Source organism: Acromyrmex echinatior, chromosome 17 (genome assembly GCF_024713525.1).
Source record: "Acromyrmex echinatior isolate Ae372 chromosome 17, ASM2471352v2, whole genome shotgun sequence".
Lineage (NCBI taxonomy): Eukaryota > Metazoa > Arthropoda > Insecta > Hymenoptera > Formicidae > Acromyrmex > Acromyrmex echinatior.
In genome coordinates this window covers 3,510,661-3,531,894 of record NC_141868.1, presented here as the reverse complement: position 1 = coordinate 3,531,894, position 21,234 = coordinate 3,510,661, and the positions used below count along the sequence as shown (strand labels likewise).

The 21,234-nt window shown below is 32.4% G+C and overlaps 1 protein-coding gene across 1 annotated transcript in view; it reads left to right on the top strand.

Annotated features, from left to right (window-relative positions):
* Window positions 1-19,158, top strand: part of Dhc36C (Dynein heavy chain at 36C) — a 41,136-nt gene extending 21,978 nt beyond the window's left edge. The window contains exons 22-38 of the mRNA XM_011061531.2: window positions 703-1,089; window positions 2,345-2,963; window positions 4,274-4,462; window positions 5,395-5,924; window positions 6,942-7,490; window positions 8,336-8,527; window positions 8,916-9,142; window positions 9,631-10,001; window positions 11,145-11,325; window positions 11,639-11,937; window positions 12,373-12,537; window positions 12,622-12,862; window positions 13,715-14,007; window positions 16,353-16,590; window positions 16,650-16,801; window positions 17,639-17,920; window positions 18,798-19,158. Coding sequence (XP_011059833.2) covers window positions 703-1,089; window positions 2,345-2,963; window positions 4,274-4,462; window positions 5,395-5,924; window positions 6,942-7,490; window positions 8,336-8,527; window positions 8,916-9,142; window positions 9,631-10,001; window positions 11,145-11,325; window positions 11,639-11,937; window positions 12,373-12,537; window positions 12,622-12,862; window positions 13,715-14,007; window positions 16,353-16,590; window positions 16,650-16,801; window positions 17,639-17,920; window positions 18,798-19,004 — 5,122 coding nt within the window. The 3' untranslated portion in view covers window positions 19,005-19,158. The remainder of the gene's footprint in view (window positions 1-702; window positions 1,090-2,344; window positions 2,964-4,273; window positions 4,463-5,394; window positions 5,925-6,941; window positions 7,491-8,335; window positions 8,528-8,915; window positions 9,143-9,630; window positions 10,002-11,144; window positions 11,326-11,638; window positions 11,938-12,372; window positions 12,538-12,621; window positions 12,863-13,714; window positions 14,008-16,352; window positions 16,591-16,649; window positions 16,802-17,638; window positions 17,921-18,797) is intronic.
* The last annotated feature ends 2,076 nt before the right edge of the window (window positions 19,159-21,234 follow it).

The window sequence follows — 21,234 nt, the reverse complement described above, 5'->3', positions numbered from 1 at the left end:
ATTTTGAAAAAATCGCTTTAATCATATTAAATTAGCATTATAACAGTTATATAAAGCAAAAAGAGAGATCTATTTTTTTAATCTGGAAAACAATTTTTTTTTATCAAATTTTAATACATACTTTTTTGAATAGTATCAAGTAAATATAAATTTACACAGTACAGCACATACACAGTAGATAAATATTTATATTTAATAAGAAAATAATATGGTTAAATTAAATTAATGGTTTTTGATTCAAATAAATATATGTTTACATTTGGTGAATATTTATTTAGAAATATTCAAATAAATATTTATTAAAATTTATTTTTTTCATACTAATTAAAAAAAATTATCAATGTGAAGATTTCTTCAATCGCTGTCGAGAAAATTTATAAGAAGTAAAATTATACTTAGTTCAGAGAATTTTCCCCAAGTCTACATTTTTTATTAAAAATCTTCGATACTTGGCAAAGTAGCTTAGATATTGTATAATATCTCTAATATATTATTCTAAAATAGAAATTAATTCATAACTTTTTTCTTTAAAAAAATTTAATACTATAAGTACTTGGTTAATGTTTAATTACTTATTTTTAATTACTTATTTTGAATATTAAAAGCATCGTCGTTAAGGCTTTAGTTGCTGAAGATCTCGAGATAAATTTTACAGCGAATGATTAGACACACAATTAATTAGACAAATTAATTTGCCATCAGATTCGCGATAGAGCATCTCTCGAAGATCTGCCGAGTGATGATGCAGCCACGCAATCATGCTCTTCTGGTCGGCATGGGCGGTTCCGGACGGCAATCCCTGACGAAGTTGGCGTCTCATATAGCCGATTATGAGCTTTTCCAGGTGCAGATATCTCAGCAGTATGGCATGTACGAGTGGCACGAAGATTTGAAGAATATCCTACAGAAAAGTGCAGCGAGCGACCTGCATACAGTCTTCCTCTTCATGGACACACAGATCAAGGAGGAAACCTTCCTCGAAGACATCAGCAACTTGCTCAACTCCGGCGAGGTGCCCAATCTCTTTGCAGCGGACGAGAAGTCCGAGATCTGCGAGAAAATGCGAATCATCGATCGACAGAGGGACAAGTTTGTCTTCCATGAATAGAATTAATATTTCACTGAAATCGGATAATTAAATTTTTGATTAATCAGCGATAATATTATTACATCTTCCGTGACATACATCGTATTTATTAAATCTATATAATAAGAGCGAAATTGTTTCAGTAATTAATAATTACGCTACCATTCTTCGCAACGTAATAAAGTACGGAAAATTTTGAATAATATTAAATATAGAGAATGTTATCTTTTAATTTTGGCTTTTGTAATTATCTTTCACGTTGATTTTGCCACGATTTTTTTAAGATTTTTTTAAAAATGATATTTATTTAATGGATTTCACTTATCGATAAATGTTAACATTAATTGGAAGATTATAGTTAGAGAGAGATTTCTTCATCAGGCAAATACAAATTTACATTTTAAAATAGATGTTTACGTTTTAAAATATTAATTAATTTCCTATTGTTTAATGAAATTGATTAATAAACTTGAAGAATACAGATTAAAGCTTAAAACAGAAATTAATCATTTTATAAATTAAGCTTTAAAATCATTTGAAATTGAAAATCAAAGAATTGGATTACAAAAAATAAAGAAAATACGCCAATATATGAGAAATATAGTTGATTGAAGTTTGGAACATTCCCCGAGCAATTTTTTTCAAAACAATTTGTTTTAGTTTATTTTACAAAGTAATTATAAATGCCACAAACAGAAACACAAAATATTCTGATCGAATTAGAAAATTTGAAATATGTCGAAACATTTTCTGGACATTTAAAAGTTACTCTGTGCAAAAATAGAAATAGAAAAAAAATCAACGCTTAATTCATGTAGGAAGAACTTTTTACGATTTGAAGGATTTATCGAGCATAAGGATGTTTTCTGCATTCAATCAGAATATTTTTTATTTTTGATACTTAGAAGTTATTCTGTGCACTTGAAAATGGGACAAATTGTTTTTGATGCAACCGAAATTTTTTAAGTAACCTGAAGGATGATTTATCAAACATAAGAATGTCCTTCTGACATATGTATTCAATCAGAGTAATTTTTCTATTCTGTAACATATAGAAGTTACTTTGTACAAAAGTAGGAATGGAACAAACTGTTTTTAAAAAATCACTCCGAGAACGTTCGAACTTCAATCAGCCGAGAAATATTCAAAATTATACTCTATAAAAAGGTTGAAGCGATACATTTTAATTAAAATACTTAAAATAATAATTAAAAATAAAAATGAGATTAATATTTAACTTTTCTAACTCGAGTTTAGATCCGTGCAGACGGACGGCAGTCCAGTGGCTCTCTTCAACTTCTTTGTACAGACAGTGCGTGAACACCTGCACGTAGTGGTGACAATGTCACCGATCGGCGACAGTTTCCGCACCCGAATTCGCAAGTTTCCCGCACTGGTGAACTGCTGCACCATCGACTGGCTGCAACCCTGGCCCGAGGATGCCCTGCTCGCGGTTGCCACGCAGTTCCTCGACGAGATTGACATGCCAAACGATGAACGTCACGCCTGCATTGCGATGTGTCAGTATTTCCATACGTCCACGCAGACGCTGACAAGGGATTTCCTGAAGCGGTTATCTCGTCATAATTACGTCACGCCGACGTCCTACCTGGAGCTCATCAATACGTTCAAAGATCTCCTGAATCGAAAACGGCAAGAGGTACTGCAGGGTAAGATGAGGTACGAAGCTGGCCTCGACAGGCTGGACACTACGCGCAAAGAGGTCACCAGGATGCAGCAAGTCTTGGTAGCTCTTCAGCCGAAGCTGCTGGTGACTGCGAAGGAAGTGGAAGGCATGTTCCTGGATGTGCAGCGACAGAGAGAGGAAGCCAGCGAGATGGAGCAGGTCGTTAAGAAAGATGAGGAGGCTGCTATGGTGAGAACAGATTTCAGAACTGCAATATCTTATTATCTTTATTGTCTCTTTTGTTGACATATTATAATTATTTTATTTGAATTATTTAATAATTAATTTCTCACATAGATTTTATTGTATGAAAAATTGTTCAATTGCTCTCCACAGTCTTGGCTAAAAATATTAGACACTAATATTTTTTTTTATTCATCCAGAATTCTTTTATCTGCTTTGTTATTTATTGGTTACCGATATTATACATATGTAAGTTTAAAGGATTCTTGAAACAAAAGATAATTTACAGTAAATGCCACAAATCTTTCAGCTAAAATTTTAAGTAATAATTAATAAGATGCATAATATTTTTGGCCAAGGCTGTATGTCTTAAATTTAGTTTTAATGTTTTGTATTAATTTTTTAATACATTACTTATTCATTTTCTTCAAAATACCATAATATACCCCGAAGATTTTCTTGCACTGAACTAGCTAAAATTTGCGTAGCATACGAGAATTTTGGGTAAACTGCGGTGTACAGTAAATTGGGGTGGTTTCTGCTCATTTTCATCTCAATTACTAAAATGTGTTATGCAAATTCTGCATCGTGTTCAGTGCAAGACAAATCTTTGGGATATGTACTATAGCTTTGAAAAGAAAAGAGTGATTTCTTTTATTGAACTGTGTAATTATTATAGAAAGTTTAAATCTTGAATTCTAAGTTTTTGTTTTATCATGAAAAATGTCAAAAATAATTAAAAAGTACCTTCTCCATTCATCTCAGTTTCGGAAATCTGATACGCTATGCAAATTTTGTCAACGGCATTATGTTCAGTGTGGAAAAAAATCTTACTGAAATATGTACTATGACACTTCAGAAAGAAATTGAATGTTGAACAGTGTTATTGAATAATTTAATTTTTAATATTGCACGGTTATAAGACTCTAATGCTTGTTCGATCAATTTCTGAATTTTTAATCTTAAGGTATTCATAGTCGATTCTTGTACTTAAGATATCATGAATCAAAGAGCTATATTAGCATCTTAAGACATTATTAAGGTACTTCTTAAAATAAGAACTGACTTATTAATACCGGTCTTAATCTTCCAAGTTTGTTTCCAATCAAGTTACTTTAATTCTTTGGATATATTGAAACATTCCAGTCAGAAATGATAATGAAATCGACATCGATATCGATTCGACGTTGATCGACGTCGATTCCATTATCATTTCTGAATGGATTTGTATTAATTTATTTTGTGATAAATAATTATAAATAATTTTAAATAAATGTGAGGGATAACGACTAACAATTATAATTTGCTCATGCTAGGTCGTCGCTGGAGAAGCCAATGAAATTCGCGCTGAATGCGACGCGAATCTTCAGGAAGTGATGCCAATACTGGACGCGGCGAATGCCGCTTTGAATACCCTGACTCCTCAGGACATCCAGATTGTCAAATCCATGAAACGTCCGCCGGCTGGTGTGCGATTGGTCATGGAAGCGATTTGCATATTAAAGGTATATTAAATAATCATGGAATAAACGATACACAAATAAATAAGTGTACTCTGCTTATTGACAGAAACAGAAAATTAATCGACGTTAAATTATATTTAGTTTCCAACTTGCACGAGGAATAACACATAAATATTAATATGTGTACAAAATACATATTTATATAGCATCTAATTGATTGTATCATTAATGTGTCATAAAATACAGACGAACAGATATTATAACAAAATATAACATGTAAATTTATTATATATAAATATATATTATGATATATTATAATATGTAATATGAAATAATCATGGATATACATATACATAAGTTTGTCAAAGTTGCTTCAAATCTGATTTTTCTTCCCTTCGGAGCTGATGTCACAATTTACAATACAACTACCGACTGCTAGATCTGTGAGATTTATAATTTAATTTATGTTGACTTAAACGCACAATTAAAAAATTAAAATGTATGGTTGATCCAAAAAGTCATAGACTTGTCGTAAACAAAATTCTTTTTTAAGATCAAATATAAAATATTAAATTATTATTTAAATTATCATATTGAAAAAGTATTATTTAAAAGTATAAAAAAATATTTTTGGAATATAAAGACTGAGATTCAAAATATTAAAAATATGTATAACATTTTACTATTAATTTTTTTTTAAAATGAGATTTAAGGGAAGATCATGACCCCCGTGGATCTGCTAAAATGATATAACTCTCGTATAAAAAAAAAACAAATGCTAAGTATATTTTGATGAAGAACAATCCAAATTTGTGGATGGAACATAATGAAAATTGAATTGTTTATGTTTTGATAAAAGGATTTTATAACTGAGTAGATCTAGTGAATCCAATTCCGAAGGAATGTAATTGAGTGAGTCTAATAAACCCATCATCAGCATCGAAAGGTTAAAAATCCGTTTGAAAATTGTACAGGACGTGAAGCCGGACAGGGTTCCGAGCCCGGAGGGTCTAATAGACGACTACTGGAAGGCGTCGCTTCGCATTCTGGGCGACATTCGGTTCCTAGAATCGCTGCTGAACTACGATAAGGACAACATCCCAGAGCGAATTATGACCAAAATCCGCACGACGATCCTAACGAATCCGAACTTCGATCCGGAACGTATCAGGCAGGTGTCGACCGCTTGCGAAGGTCTCTGTCGGTGGGTGTTCGCCCTATCGGAATACGACAAGGTCGCTAAAGTAGTGGCGCCGAAGAAGCAAGCTCTGGCGAAGGCCGAAGCTGATTACTCTGCAGCGATGGAAAAGCTGACGCTGAAGAGGAACCAGCTGCAGGAAGTGCGAGACAAATTGGCCCGATTGGAGACTCTGCTGGCGCGACGAAGATTAGAATACCAAGCGATGACCGATGAGGTGAAAGAGTGCGAAATGAAGCTGAGGAGGGCCGAAGAGCTTATTGGAGGCCTCGGTGGCGAGTACACCAGATGGGCCGAGACCGCTAAGTAATAATAATATAAAATACAACTTTTTGTACGTTGGATACATGCACGTATCTCGTTATCAAATTTAGTTTAATTAGTTTAATTATGTAGATATTAGTTTAATTACGTAGATCATTTGAAAGTCACTTTTAAGACCTCCAAGCTAGATTGAAATTACAAAATTAATATTAATATATTTTTCAAAGTTAGAGTGTAGACCTTATAGACAAGACTATTTGCTACCTTCAAATTGAAATGTAGCCTTTATAAAAATACAGACATTAAGATTAGCAATGTTATATCTTAGCAAACTGCTAAGTAATTTTGGCGGTTGTCTCCAAAATACAGCGCAAATTATACAAAACATTGTGATTCTATTTCACAATTCTCACCTGTTCCATAATCGCCTTCTTTCCTCTATATTACATATATTAAGAATTTGAGTTTCTAAACATTAAAAAATTATGAAATTTTAATGAAAATATTTTTAAAATGATGAAAACATTTTCTTTTTTTCAGTTAAAAGTTTTACAAGAAATATTTATTACTTATTAAAAAACAAAATGTTGATCAAAATTTATTGTTTAGTGATATTCTGTCTAAAAACCATTTTTTGAAGATTTTGAATTTTAAAAAGCTATAATTAATATCACATAGTTTACAAGACCATTATTTTGTCTTTAATCTTAATTTTTAATTTTAATTTTTATATCTGCTTTATAGTTTAGTTTGCAATCTAAATTAATATTCAAATTGTAAAAATAAAAACATCAATTAAACCTACACTAGATGTGTAAATTCAAATTCTTTATTGAATATAAGACGATTCTATAATACTGTTAATTATTATTGAAGATGATCTATAAACATAGAGTCGAAACATCTTATATTTAATATTCAATAAATAATTTGAATTTACAAGAACACAAGAACACTCAGTGTTGGCTCTGATTGGCATTTGTATTTCTATTTATAGACATTCTTTAGAAATTTTATCCAAAATAATTTGAAATAATTTGACTTTGTGATTACTGATAGATCGCTCGGGGAAATCTATCACAAATTAACGGGCGATATCCTAATCGGTTCCGGTGTGGTGGCCTATCTCGGCGTCTTCACGACGCAATACCGACAGAGGCAGGTGGAGAACTGGGTGGAGTTCTGCACCAATCTGAAGGTGGTATGTACTCAGGACTTCCAACTCACGCAAATATTAGGTGATCCAGTACTTATCCGCGCCTGGAACATATTCGGCTTGCCGAGCGATCTATTCTCCATCGACAACGCCATAATCATCACAAACTCGCGTCGCTGGCCGCTCATGATCGACCCGCAGGGTCAGGCAAACAAGTGGGTGAAGAATATGGAGAAGACGTCGAATCTGAACGTCATCAGATTGACGCAGCCGGATTACATGAGGATTCTGGAGAACGCTGTGCAGTTCGGACAGCCGGTACTGCTGGAGAACATCGGCGAAGAACTGGAAGCGGCTCTGGAACCGTTATTGATGAAGCAAACCTTCAGATCCGGCGGCGCGTTGTGTATTAAGATCGGCGACAGCATCATTGAGTATTCCGATAAATTTCGGTATGTTTGTCAACGTGCTTGAATTTTTTATTTCGTTTTTGACATGCTGATTATAAGCGTAATTTATTATAAATTATATCATTTACATTTTATTTAATTTTAATAATATCTGGTAGGGTGTACCTAAAATTATTAAAAAATTGATGATAGGAATAAATTTAATATAAACTTATAATATTTTTAATAATTTGTAGTTAATAATGATATAAATTTAATAATGATATAAATTAATATTTGATGTAAATTATTTTTATTAATTTGTTATATTTGTTATTAATTTTATACATGAGATTCGTTTATATGCTTGGATGATAAAAATTTCTGTATAGTAAAAAAACATTATATTTATGTTAAAACTGACACTTGTTAAAATGTTATTGAATTTTTGAATCGAGTATTAATTTAACATAATAATATGATTATATTATTATCGTATATTTATGTTAAATTGATATTTAATGTTTTTCAGTATAAAAATAATGCAAATTTTAAATAAGTAACATAAAAATAACATTTAAAAAATTGTAGTTTAAAAATATAAATTCTAAGATAAATGAATACAAAAAATGAAAATTAATGTGTTATAATTTAACATATTTTAACTGTGATTAATTTTACTGAAAACATATGTTTCTTAAATTAAATTAATTTAATACAAAATGAATATGTTAAAACGTAAAACATTATGTGAAAAAAATAACAAAAAATTGAACACTTTGATACAATTTAGAAACAAATTTTAGAAGCATATTTTTTCAGTAAAATTTGGGTGAATCGTTTGAGACACGTAAAATGTATTAAATTTAGCACAAATTTTGAACTGTGTATGTGTGTGATTTTCATAGATTTTACATCACTACGAAATTGCGAAATCCACATTATTTGCCAGAAGTAGTAGTGAAAGTGACTCTATTGAACTTCATGATCACACCGGTGGGTCTGGACGATCAACTTCTAGGAATAGTCGTTGCGAAGGAAAAACCCGAGCTCGAAAACGAAAAAAATCAGCTGATAATTCAAGGAGCGGCTAATAAAAAGTATATATAAAACACTTTTTTATTTTACATATTTCATTCAATTGATTTTCAGATTATCTTTAAAAAAGTTCAGTAATAATTAAATCATTGTAATGTGATTGAACGATTATTTAAATTTTTTGCATTTAAAAATTATTGCGTGTTAAAAATATATTTATATCGCTGAAACGAACAAAATTTATCATCAATAATTTTCATAGCCATTTCATTCTTAATTGATAAAATTAAGTGTCGATAATTCCGTATTGACAAAGTGAATATATGTTGATGTTAATATTAATGAAATAAATTTTATATGTAAATAAATATTAAATTCTAAAGAGCTTTGCCAATTCGCAATTCAGGATTACCGTTGCTCCGACGGGCAATATTTTGCAACGTTTTTCAGGATGTTAAAGGAGATAGAGAATAAGATCTTGGAGGTGTTATCCGCGTCCAAAAAGAATATCCTCGAAGATGAAACCGCCATCGCTGTATTGAGTTCATCGAAAAATCTAGCTAACGAGATTCAAACTAAACAGACTGCCGCTGAAATTACTGAGAAGTCGATCGACGCGGCGAGATTGCAGTATACGCCAATTGCAGTCTACAGTACCGTTCTTTTCTTCACGATTGGTGAGCAAGAATGCAAGAGTAACATTTATTTAGTTTGAGAAAAAATTAGTAAATCTAGAAAATCACTTAATTTAAACCAATTGTTTTCAAAATTTCATTCAAATTTCAATCAAATTTGATTAAAATATATAAGAATGAAATATGTATAATTATCTAATATAAAAATAATATAAAAAAATATAATATAGAAATAATATCTGTGAAAACCTACTTTTTAAACTCATACATTCTTTGAATTCATTTAAAATTTTTTAAAATAAATCTAAAATGTACTTAATAAGTAAAAATATACCTAAATATAAATAAAAAACAATAACATATATTTAAAAATAATTATATATATTTAAAATATATATAATAATACATATGTAAAAGTCTGTTCAAAGTTTCTCTACAAGAAATCATGTGAAAATAATTAAGCAAATAAGACACTTTTACGAAGGCACCATTTGTCGATATAATATACCGTCCGTTAATCTTTTCTGTAGTCATGCTGGCGAATATCGATCCGATGTACCAATACTCCCTCGCCTGGTTCGTCAATCTTTTCAAGAATACGATTGACAACACTCCGCAAGTAGAGGAAATAATGCAGCGTTTGAAGGACCTCACCAAGTATTTCACCTATTCGCTTTACGTCAACATATGCCGTTCGCTCTTTGAGAAGGACAAGCTGCTCTTCTCGCTCCTGCTGTCCGTGAACTTGTTGAACAAGCAAGGCCAGCTCTCGATAGTCCAATGGATGTTCCTGCTGACCGGCGGCGTCGGCCTCGAGAATCCCTTTGCCAATCCTACCGAATGGCTGCCAGCGAGATCCTGGGACGAGCTTTGTCGATTGGACAGCGTGCCAGGATTCACGGTAAACTTTCCGGAGATGATCAATAATAAAAATGAAAAACTCTAAAAAAATAAATCTATAAAAAAAAAACAATAAAAATAGTTAATGAGAGCTAAATGCGGATGTCCAACATTTATTGTTGAAATATTACATAATTGCGAACGATAATCGCACCGCAAACGTTTCGATAATTTTGGTCCTCTTCAATACCATAAAAATGACAGCAAATATTGAATTAAAAAGATAGCAAAAGAGAGCAATAATGAATGTTACGAAATAGGATTAATAAATTAATTTTATTTTCTAACAAAAAATATAGAAATAATAAAAACGTTTTGATTCTAATTAATCTTCATTAGTTTTGATAAAAAATATCAAAATCTAATACAATAACAAAGCATGGAAAAGAGAGTTGAAAAGGTTTTAATTAGTTATCAAAATTGAATAAATAGTATAAATCGAAAATATAGAGAGCAATGTGTCGAAATTAAAAATAAAGGAGATAAGATGTTATATGAAATGCTAGACACAAGAATATATGAAATTTTAAAATGACAATTATTTACAATTATGTCAAACAATAATTTTGCGCATTTTCAAAGGTTAGTGTTGTAAAAGTTTATTAATAACAAATTCGTCGGTCAGAGGCCTGTTAAGTACAAAGATAAAATGAAGAAATCCAGTGAATTGTTAAAAATTTAAAACGAGTAAAAAAGAAGAAAAATAAGTTAGAATTTAAGAGACAAAAATTGAGTAAGAATAAATAATAAATAATTGAAGAGAAAGAACAAAAAGAAAAAACTAACACATAAAAATATAAGAAGATGAGTAAAGGAACGAGTCATACTTGTGTATGTATTTTTCATTGCTAAAAAAATATCAAATGGACAAAACGTTGCGACATGATTCTTATTATATTATAACCATTCGCGATTCTTATGTAATAATAAATGTTTCAATAATAAATGTTTAACTGCGCTCCGACAGTCACATTTTACTTTTATTAGATGTCTTCGCCTTTTTTTTTGTAAAAATTCTTTGCAAATATCGATCGAATATCTTCAAGAAATTTAACGGAAGTTCTTTCATCTGTTATAGATTTATTAGAAATTTATTAGAAACGTAAAGTGTTACTTATCAAGGTTGGCTTTGTAATTTGTTCAGGGAATAAGAGACTCATACACAAGAAATATCGACGAGTGGAAGAAGATATTCGATCATAAGGAACCTCATATTGCAACCTTTCCTGCTCCTTGGAACGAATTGAATAAATTCGAGAAGATGCTGATACTTCGTTGCATTCGTCCTGACAAGATAGTACCGGCGACGCAATTATTCGTCGAAGGTAAGTTATGTTAAAAAAGAAAAGAGGTCACCAAAATCTAAGAATAGATCGATCCAGATGAAGGATACGGTACGGGGGGAATCTGGGGCAGGTCGTGCATTTCGTGCAAAAGGGCGAAATTAAATTCTTTGCAACAATAGAAGGTCTCTCCGCATATAATGTTAATCCCTTCATATCCTTATTTTCCTCCATCATAAAATACGAAAGAAATCTTATATACATAATATAGCCGGGGAAATTCTTGACTGAATTGTTGAAGCCAAAACTATTCGTCGCTACTTCACTTTTACCTGAATTTTGGATCATCCGATAGAGCAATTAGGCCAACAATACGTCCTGCCACCGCCCTTCGATCTGGAGGCGTCTTTCGCGGACTCGCACTCCTGCATCCCGCTGATATTCGTCCTGACACCCGGCGCGGATCCCATGGCGATCCTGCTGAAATTCGCCGATGATCAGGGCTTCGGGGCCGGTAGGCTGTTCTCCTTGTCCCTGGGCCAAGGTCAAGGGGTCATAGCCGAGGGTCTCATTGATGAAGGTGTAAAAAACGGCACGTGGGTGGTGCTGCAAAATTGTCACGTCGTCAAGAGTTTTATGATTACTCTGGAAAAAGTAATTTTTCGTACAAATCAAATTTATTCTGCGATAGGAGATTACACAGTTGAAAGATCTATGTTAACTTTAACATTATACGCATCCCTAAAGATTCACCTAATTTTAATTTAAAGTCGCACAAATTTTACTTTTGGAGAATATGAAAATTTATTAAATTTTTAATTCAATTATTCTTTAAATGAATGTGTTAATAAATTTTTAAGTTTAGAGATATTAGATTTATTATTAAGCTTAGAATTATTTGATTTAGTATTTATTACATTTTGAACTTAAATATATAACTACTACAAATTTTTTGTTATATCCAACTCTTCAAACTTTTAGCTGTATTTAAAATAATAGATTTTCATCGTGTAGCTTCATATAATTTTTTAACAAGTCCTTTCGTTGCATTATTCATTGTCCTATTATTTTTATTTCATCACACTTAAGATATGCGAGAGTTTCACGAGGGAAACGGTACACCCTGACTTCCGTCTGTGGTTGACGAGTTATCCGGTCGAGCACTTTCCTGTCAGCGTCCTGCAGAACGGTGTGAAGATGACGAACGAGCCTCCCAAAGGACTGCGCGCGAATATCTTGCGGTCTTTTCACCAGGTAAAGACAATTTCGCACTTCGCTCGTCCCAAGGAGATAAGAGATTAATTCTGAGAGATTCGTTTTTTTTAAATATCGCGGCAGGATCCGATATGCGATCCCGATTTCTTCGACACGTCGAAGCAGCGGGAGACTTTCAAACGGCTGCTCTTCTCGCTCTGCTTCTTTCACGCCATCGTGCAGGAGCGACGGAAGTTCGGGCCGATCGGGTGGAACAATCAGTACGAGTTCAACGAGACGGATTTGCGCATCAGCGTGTTACAGCTCAAGATCTTACTCGATCAGTACGACGACGTTCAGTTCACCGCGTTGAAGTACCTCACCGGTATCCGAATTAAATTCCGTTATTTCTCCTATATCTGAATTTTTATATTATATCTTTTATGCAATCGTGTGCTCGAGCAAGACTTTTACATTAAGAATAGATATAAAAATAAATATATTAAAAGTAGTTAATGAAGGTTCACGTATTTTTAATTGAATTCGGAATTAAGCTGAAAATTTAGTTCACGTTCATAATATAATTGACGTAAAAATAAATGTTAATAAAAGTAAATAATGAAATTCAAAGATAATCTCTTTAATTAGACTTCAAATTAAGCTGAACGTTGACTATAACAATGGACTTTGTTAATAGAATTGGAAACTAAATACGCTCAACCTTGTATAAAAATATAAAAAGATGAAAAATTACATTTATAAATTCTTTTGAGTAGAATCTCACTTTTAAAGAGTGAAAATTGGGCCAATTTTGAAAAAGAGTGGCTCAATTTTCAGTCTTTAAAAGTGAGATTTATTCTAAAAGTTTTATAGAGCATTAATTATATTACATTAATATATAATAAATAAATATATTATTAAGTGTTGGAATTAATTCGTAGCGTTTTTAATGAAAGAATGTTATTTATTTCACATGAGCATTAAAAAATACATTAATGAAAGTACTTCCCATCACTTGTAAAACGCTACGAATTAATTCCAACACCTAATATATTAACATATAACATAAACAAATATATTTACATTAAATTCAATGGATTGAATTAATTGACGTTTTAGAAACGAAGAATTATAAAAATAAAATGTTACGGAAAGAAATATTATTCGAATCATTGATAGGCTCTAGTAAACAACAAGTGTCCATCAGCGCGACCTCTAAATCCTCTATTTTTTCAAGGCGAATGCAATTATGGCGGTCGTGTGACCGATGAGTGGGACCGACGGACCCTGAACACGATCCTGACGCAATTCTATCACGTGGACGTGATCGTGCCCGATCGGAATTATCTGTTCGATCCCAGCGGCCTTTATTATATACCGTCAGTCAGCGAGTATAGTGAGTTCCTGGACTACGTGAGAGAATTGCCGATGACTACCGCGCCTAGTGTATTCGGCATGCACGAGAACGCTGACATCATTAAGGATCAGCAGGAGAGTTACTTGATGCTGTTCTCTATTCTAACCACTCAGGTATTAAATCGAGCATCGAGATTGATTGTTACATTTCTGCGCGGTTCTCGGGATAAAGAAGATTTATCGCACGCTTACACATGTCCGGGTCCGAAATAAATTATAAAAAGCCGATGAAGCGTAATATGAGGAACATATGCACGATTTTGCGTAAAGAATTTAACTAAATATACAAATCTGAAAATAATTCTATTGGACTGCAAAAATGATTACGTAGGAAATTCAAGCATGATAAGTAATGCTGCAAAAAGATTTTGATATTTTTAACAACTAGATTTAATGTTTTATGATGGTAAAATGAATTATTATGGTACAATTTCGAATATAATACAATTCCGAACGAAAGAAATAAGATTTGAATCCAATTTCCGAAGTTTAAATTCAATTTTTTCTTGTTTATTTAATACCCATCGCACAATGAGAGTATCTAATTCGATCTTTAAAAATTGGATTCAAATTTTATTTTATTCAAAATTGTTTTAATTTTGAAATTGTATTACCTTATCGTATAACTGTTTTGATAACAAATAACAAAATTATTTTTAGATTTGTATTTAGTTAAATTTTTAGAAATTCAGTAAAATCACTCTTGGTAAGTGTGATGTAAAGAATTTTAAATAAAATGAAGTAAAATGTTTCAAGAGTTTTAAATAAAATGTTCTATTTTTTTTATAAAAGTTAGATACGTCGATAATATATTCTAATAAATAAAATGTTTTTTAATATATTTTAATATATTTAATGTATGTTTTTTATACAATTTAATCTAAAATTTATTACATTTGTGCTCTTAACTCCGGAAATATTTTTCTTATAAAATTTTCGTAATCGTTTGATGAATAGTGTTGCATAAGAATGAAGTTTTGAGCGTCATAAGGTGAACAATATCCGCTCTTGTATAATTTATTGACTTTTTCTTTTATCTTCATTTAATTTCTCGATTTCTGCATTGCACGATGAAATAATGAGAATTCCTGTTATTTTTTCATCTTTGCTCAGAATATTGAGGAGATCAAAGTAAGTAATATTTATGTAAGAAAGTTCTAATAACGTAAATAACTAAATAACAATGTCGTTCTATTTTCACGCGATTAGCGTCAAGGAGGAAAATCAGGAAAGATGGTAATATTCTTATTTCTCATTGTAATCCAAAAATTCTCGAACGTGTTATTAAGATATTTATGTAATAGAATTAATTCCAAAAATATTGGCTATAAAAAAAGAATAAATAAAAAATTCCAATAAAATCTATAAAATAAACTCGGTAAGATGAACGTGGGTAGAAAGTATAATAGAATTATATAAGTTTCGACTCTCGATTTAGGTTTTCTTCAATATAATACTAACAATGAAGTTAATTAAATAGCAATTTCGTTCTATTTTCTAATTACCATTAGAATTGTTAAATTTTTTAAATATTTTAATTTTTTGAAAGTTTTTAACTAACATATTTTTTCTTTTACAAAAATTTACAGTTTCTAATTATATATTTTCAAAATTAATTAAAGAAACTCTTTACTTTAATTTTTCTAGTAAACATATATTTTTGAAAAGAATCCTTTTTTAAAATTCCTGTTTTCTTTTTTATTATAATCTTTTTATTAATAAGGTTGGTTTTTTATCGTTATATTCCTTAATATTTGTTAATATCTTGTTTTTTTAATGATTTAATGTTAAATATTGTTAGAAATAATAAATTAAATATATTTTTTTGAAAAAATATGAGCACACTACTTACAGTGTTGATTCTCATTACCCTTAATTTTCTTTATTACTGATTTTAATTATAGAAAATCTCAATTGTATTCTTTTAAATTTTTATTACAATATGTTTATTTTTATGAAAGTTATGAGCACTCAAAGTTGAGTTGGATATGCTATATACAGTAAGTTGATAGAGTAAATGATAGAGTATATTTGAAAGAATGATAAACATTTTTTGAAAGGTTAAATGTACACACGTTTTAATAACTTGATATTTACACTTCCACTTTCATTTACTTTGATCTTTTTAACCTTATTTTTGCAACATGAACCACTCTATACACTAATTTTATTCTTTACTTTTTAGAAAAAGACATTATTTTGTTATCTGCAAAGAAAAAGAATACAAAGTTAGACTCGAATATATGCAAATAATACTGTAAAAGAGTTAGTTCTTAGAATTCGCAATATCTATTAAAATTAACAATTATTAGGAAACTTTGTCGAGTCTTTATTTTTCAATCTAAGTTGAACAAAATCTCTATTTAGATATCTGAGTTCTCTAACAGAATTAAAACACTGCGGCGACCTCGTCAAAAGTTTACGAGCGTACCGCGTTAAGATATTCTGATTTTCGTCAGGACACCGGTCGTGCGGAAGTGGACACCGAGAAATCGCCGGATGAGATTGTTTACGGCGTCGCAGCCGACATTCTGTCGAAATTACCGCAGGACTACGATTTGATTGCTGCTCTGGACAGATATCCCACGCTATACGAGCAGAGCATGAACACCGTGCTGGTCCAGGAGATGGGTAGATTCAACAAACTCCTGCAGACCATCCGGAGCAGCCTCGTGAACATCCAGAAGGCTATCAAGGGTAAAGTTCTTACGCTTCTTCTCTTGTGATCCTTCCGAATTCTACTTGTACTCGTTTAGGCCTGGTAATAATGAGTCCCGATCTCGAAGAGGTCTTCTCGTCGATCATCATCGGTAGAATATCCAAGATGTGGATGATGAATTCTTATCCTTCTTTGAAACCGCTCGGCAGTTACGTATATGATTTTCTGAAGAGGCTGAATTTTCTTCAGGTAACATTAAGAAGAAATGGATTATTCGAACTTTATATTTCGAACTTTATTTTATTTGTCGTAAAAATTGAACATCTTTGATTATATTATTTCTTTGCTGTCACTCTTTTAATCATATGATAACATTAAGCGAAAGCAATTTGTACAACATTAGAATTTTAGAACTGTAGCTTTTCGATTTAAAAATCATAAGTTGTACTAACTTCGTTGTATTTATATAACATGACATACACGTATTTATTTATGCAACAATTATTATTTTATTGAATAAAACCATAGATGGAGACATTATATACTATTAAAATTTATGATGTCAAATTATATTCAACTTATTTTTAATTATTTTAATTGTTTTTTAACATTTCTATAAATCGCCATTACTCAATATGTATGTTAATTTAAGTAAAACAATGGAGTTAAAGAATATAACTCAAGAAAATATATTAATATGATTTAAATTAAATTTATTATTTATTAAGTGCGTAATACGTTAATATGAACGTTATTTACTCTGAAATCAATCATAAAAATGCATTAATTTACATTTTGAGACACATGTTATTTTTTAGGTATTTATTGCTCCTTTGATATTTAATAGTGTAATTCGTAATAAATCAGATTTACTTATATAACAAGAACTTTAATTGTTTAAAATTATCTTAATTGATTACATAGCGATTAAAATGAGCAATTGACATTTTTAGGACTTGGCACACGGAAGACTTTCACGTAGACATTATATTTCATAATAAATCAGACTTATTTATGGAACAAGAACTTCAAAATTGTCTTAATAATTACATAACAATTAAGATGAGTAATAATTGTCTTTTTTAGACTTGGTACATGGAAGGTCCCCCCACGTCTTTCTGGATTTCCGGTTTCTACTTCACGCAAGCATTTCTCACCGGCGCTCGTCAGAATTACGCGAGAAAATATTCCATTCCCATCGATCTCTTGGTTTATGACTTCTTTCCCTTAAAGGACACCGTTTTCGAAAAGCCTCCGGTAGACGGAGTATATATTTACGGTTTATTTCTTGACGGTGCTCGCTTCAATATAGCTACAATGAAGCTCGACGAATCCTTCCCGAAGATCCTTTACGATACCGTGCCTTATGTAAGTGAACACAAAGCAAAGCTCAATCCCTTCAGCTAAATTCGATGCTTCTCGAGCAATGCTCGAACGATCTCAAATCTCTCCGTGAAAGGGCGCAGCTTTCTTAAGTGACGTTCTGGAACTCTCCCAGAAATGCAACATATGCTTTTCTTGGCCATTCAAATTTTTAATCGATCGACGAAACTTTAAATATCATCAGAATAATAAATTACAATAACAAGTAACTATCAAAATGATATGCTTTTCAATCGTAATTTGTTATAGTAATATTTTGTTACCGACTTAGATTCATCATGTATAATGTAAAATTACGTAAAAGAAAGCTGCATCTCAAAAATGTAAAGCATCAGTGTAATGCTACGCCTGTTCTTTTTAGCTAAACTTCTTGCATGGTTCATTGTTCTTCCTTTTTTTTCACGTTGGAGAAAAAATAGAAAAAATAAACCGTGCACAAAGTTCAGCTCAGAGAATTGAATTTTAAGACAAAATTAACAAAGATGAATTAGGTATGAAATATGTGTTTTTTTTTTTAAACTTAATACACTCGATTTAAAAAAAGCACTAATTTCTGGCACACTGCCCTTTAATGATATTGTTTTAAAAAAGATTATTATCTCTATGTCATTTTGACGTCATGACTTGTGTTCTGCTTTCCAAGAAACACACCTAGTCAAGAGAAATTTAAAGTGACTTTATTTTGAAGTTACCAAAGTCAAAATGATGATCTTTAGTTATAAAATTTGACTGTTTATTGACGTTAAAAAATAAAGTCATTTTGATTTTTTTTTACCTTTATCCGTTTCCTGGGATGATCCTCTGACAGCAATGTTCCCTTGAGCAGAACGTGTGTCAACTTATCGCATGTATTACGCTTCAGATCTGGCTGATGCCGGTGACGAAGGACCAGGTGCAGGATAAAGACACGTACACGTGTCCTGTGTACAAGACCAGCGAGCGGAGGGGTGTGCTGTCGACCACCGGCCATTCAACCAACTTCGTCATCGCGATTTGGTTACCGACGACGCATCCGCCGGAACATTGGATTCTGCGTGGCACCGCCATGCTATGCCAATTGTCGGACTAATACGTGAGAGCTTTTCTGACAGATAGGAAGATCCTTGAGAAACATTTTAATGAATTCGCCGTTGAAAATATATACATCGTCTATTTAAGTTTGTTCAACAAATTAAATTCCTTTAACTGTTTCAACGGAGAATAATAAATTTTTTTCTTTAAAAGTCTGAATTTATTTCAAAAGAAGGAATTCAATTGCGATGATTAATTTTTCTTTAATATTAAGTTTCTGTGTAATTTTTTATTAAGAAAAAATGCGCAAGTATAAGCTCATCCATGGCTTTTGTAAATTTTTAGGGTTGTAGAATGATGGGGAATTTTCGTCTCATAATATACATATTTCTACCTTTACATATAGAATATAGAGAAACAGTATAAATAATTGTCACCAGTTATTAAAAATTATACTCTTACTTGATATAAATAAGTATTTACTTGAAATAAATAAGACATTTATAAAATACAGTTTTTTATAATAGAAAAATATTTCTACAAAAATTTTACTTGAAAAAGGAGATTTTACTTTGCAAGTATTATTTTTTAAATAGACAATAGCCAGCATGGGGAATAAATTTAGAATATCTTTTATATCTATAAATATTATTTAATATAGACATATAGACAGATCTTCAAAATCCAAGAATTTTGCAAAAAGGAAATTCATATTACGCAAAATTATTATACATAAACGACAGTTATATTTATTATTTAACAGTCTTAAGGAAAAAAATATCAGTAAAAGTATAGGAAATTCGAAATGGAACTCGACCATCCGTTAATTAAACTCGTCAGGAATTCTCGTTGATCTCCTTTCGCGTCGTCGTCGTCGTCGTCGTCGTCGTCGTCGTCATCATCGGTGGTGAGCACCATTTTCGCCGGTGCTTCTCTTCGTGTTATCCCGTGCGCCGTGTTGCACAGTTGCCGGTATTTATTATGTGGAATATGGCGCTTTCGGGGGTGGGGTAGTAGGGGGCTGTCAGGGGGTGAAAGAGAGAGGAGTTGAGCCACTACGGGGGTGGTAGGATGGCTACAGCGGCTTGCTTGGCGGCACCCTGTCTACCCGGACCGAGATCGCCGGAGGCTCGTTGCCTAGCGACCCCGTATTGATCTCATCCCCGTGTGTCCCGTCTCTACTCCCCTGTCCCATGCGAGCATCCCCCTTTCTCTCCTCTCTCTCTCTCTCTCTCTCTCGCTCGCTCTCTCCCTCTCTATTTGTCTATCTATCTCTGTCTCCTTCCCGTTCGCTTTCTCTCTATCATTTTCTCCCTTTCTCTATCTATTTATCTATCTCTCTTTGTCCCTATCTCCGTCTCTTTCTCTCCCGCTCTCCGGTTACGTTTCAGTCGTGATAATCACGCGAAACGTATTTCTCATTGTATAATTTTACGTCTCACGCGCGATGTTCCTGGATGTTCCGCGCGTGTTCCGCGAACCTGACCGAAAGTTTTCCCGCGAAGTAGCGCAGAATTATTTCTCTCCGGCTGTTCCTCTTCTCCTCGCCGCGACCTGGAACTTCTATGTCTTTCCTGTCAGCTTTCGCGGAGCTCTCTCGGTCAGGTGTTCTGCGCTTTTACAGGTGGATTATCAGTTCTCGGTTATTTAATTCTGCATTGTTCTTTAATTTATAGTCGAGAGAGAGAGAGAGAGAGAAAGAGAGAGAGAGAGAGAGAGAGAGAGCATCAATTTATCTAGTAAATTTATTCAGTTTACAATTATTTCCTTTTCCAATTTGCTCAGATTCATTTATCTTTCGTCCACCTGCAGCCATTTCGTCCCTTCCTGTGTTTGCCGTTCTTTATTTCCTTCTTCCTTTTCCCGTTCGTCTTGTTTGTTTTCTATCGCTGTGTCTTTCCTTAATTTCTCACCCCCCTGCTCGCGTTCTCCGTGCGAAGTACCATCATCCGAATTAAGCCGCGACTCGAGCCATGAAGAAAATATGTGATTATACCCGATGCAATTTCATAAAGTGCACTCCGCTCGCTCTCAATCCCTCTCACTCTCGCCCTCCGTCCGCGTAGAATTTCTTTCGCTTCGCGATATCTCGTAGATTCGAAGTCCAATTAAGTCAACTGCGAGCGAATACGAGCCGTTTCTTTCGAAGCACGCAATAACGCTTCAATTATCTTTAGATTCTTATATTTTAACCGACCTATAATTGTCAAATATAATTCGAAGATCGCAATGCGTTTTGTGCAAATTAGCCTGCCTGTTTTTGCCAATATTTCTCTTCTCGATACATT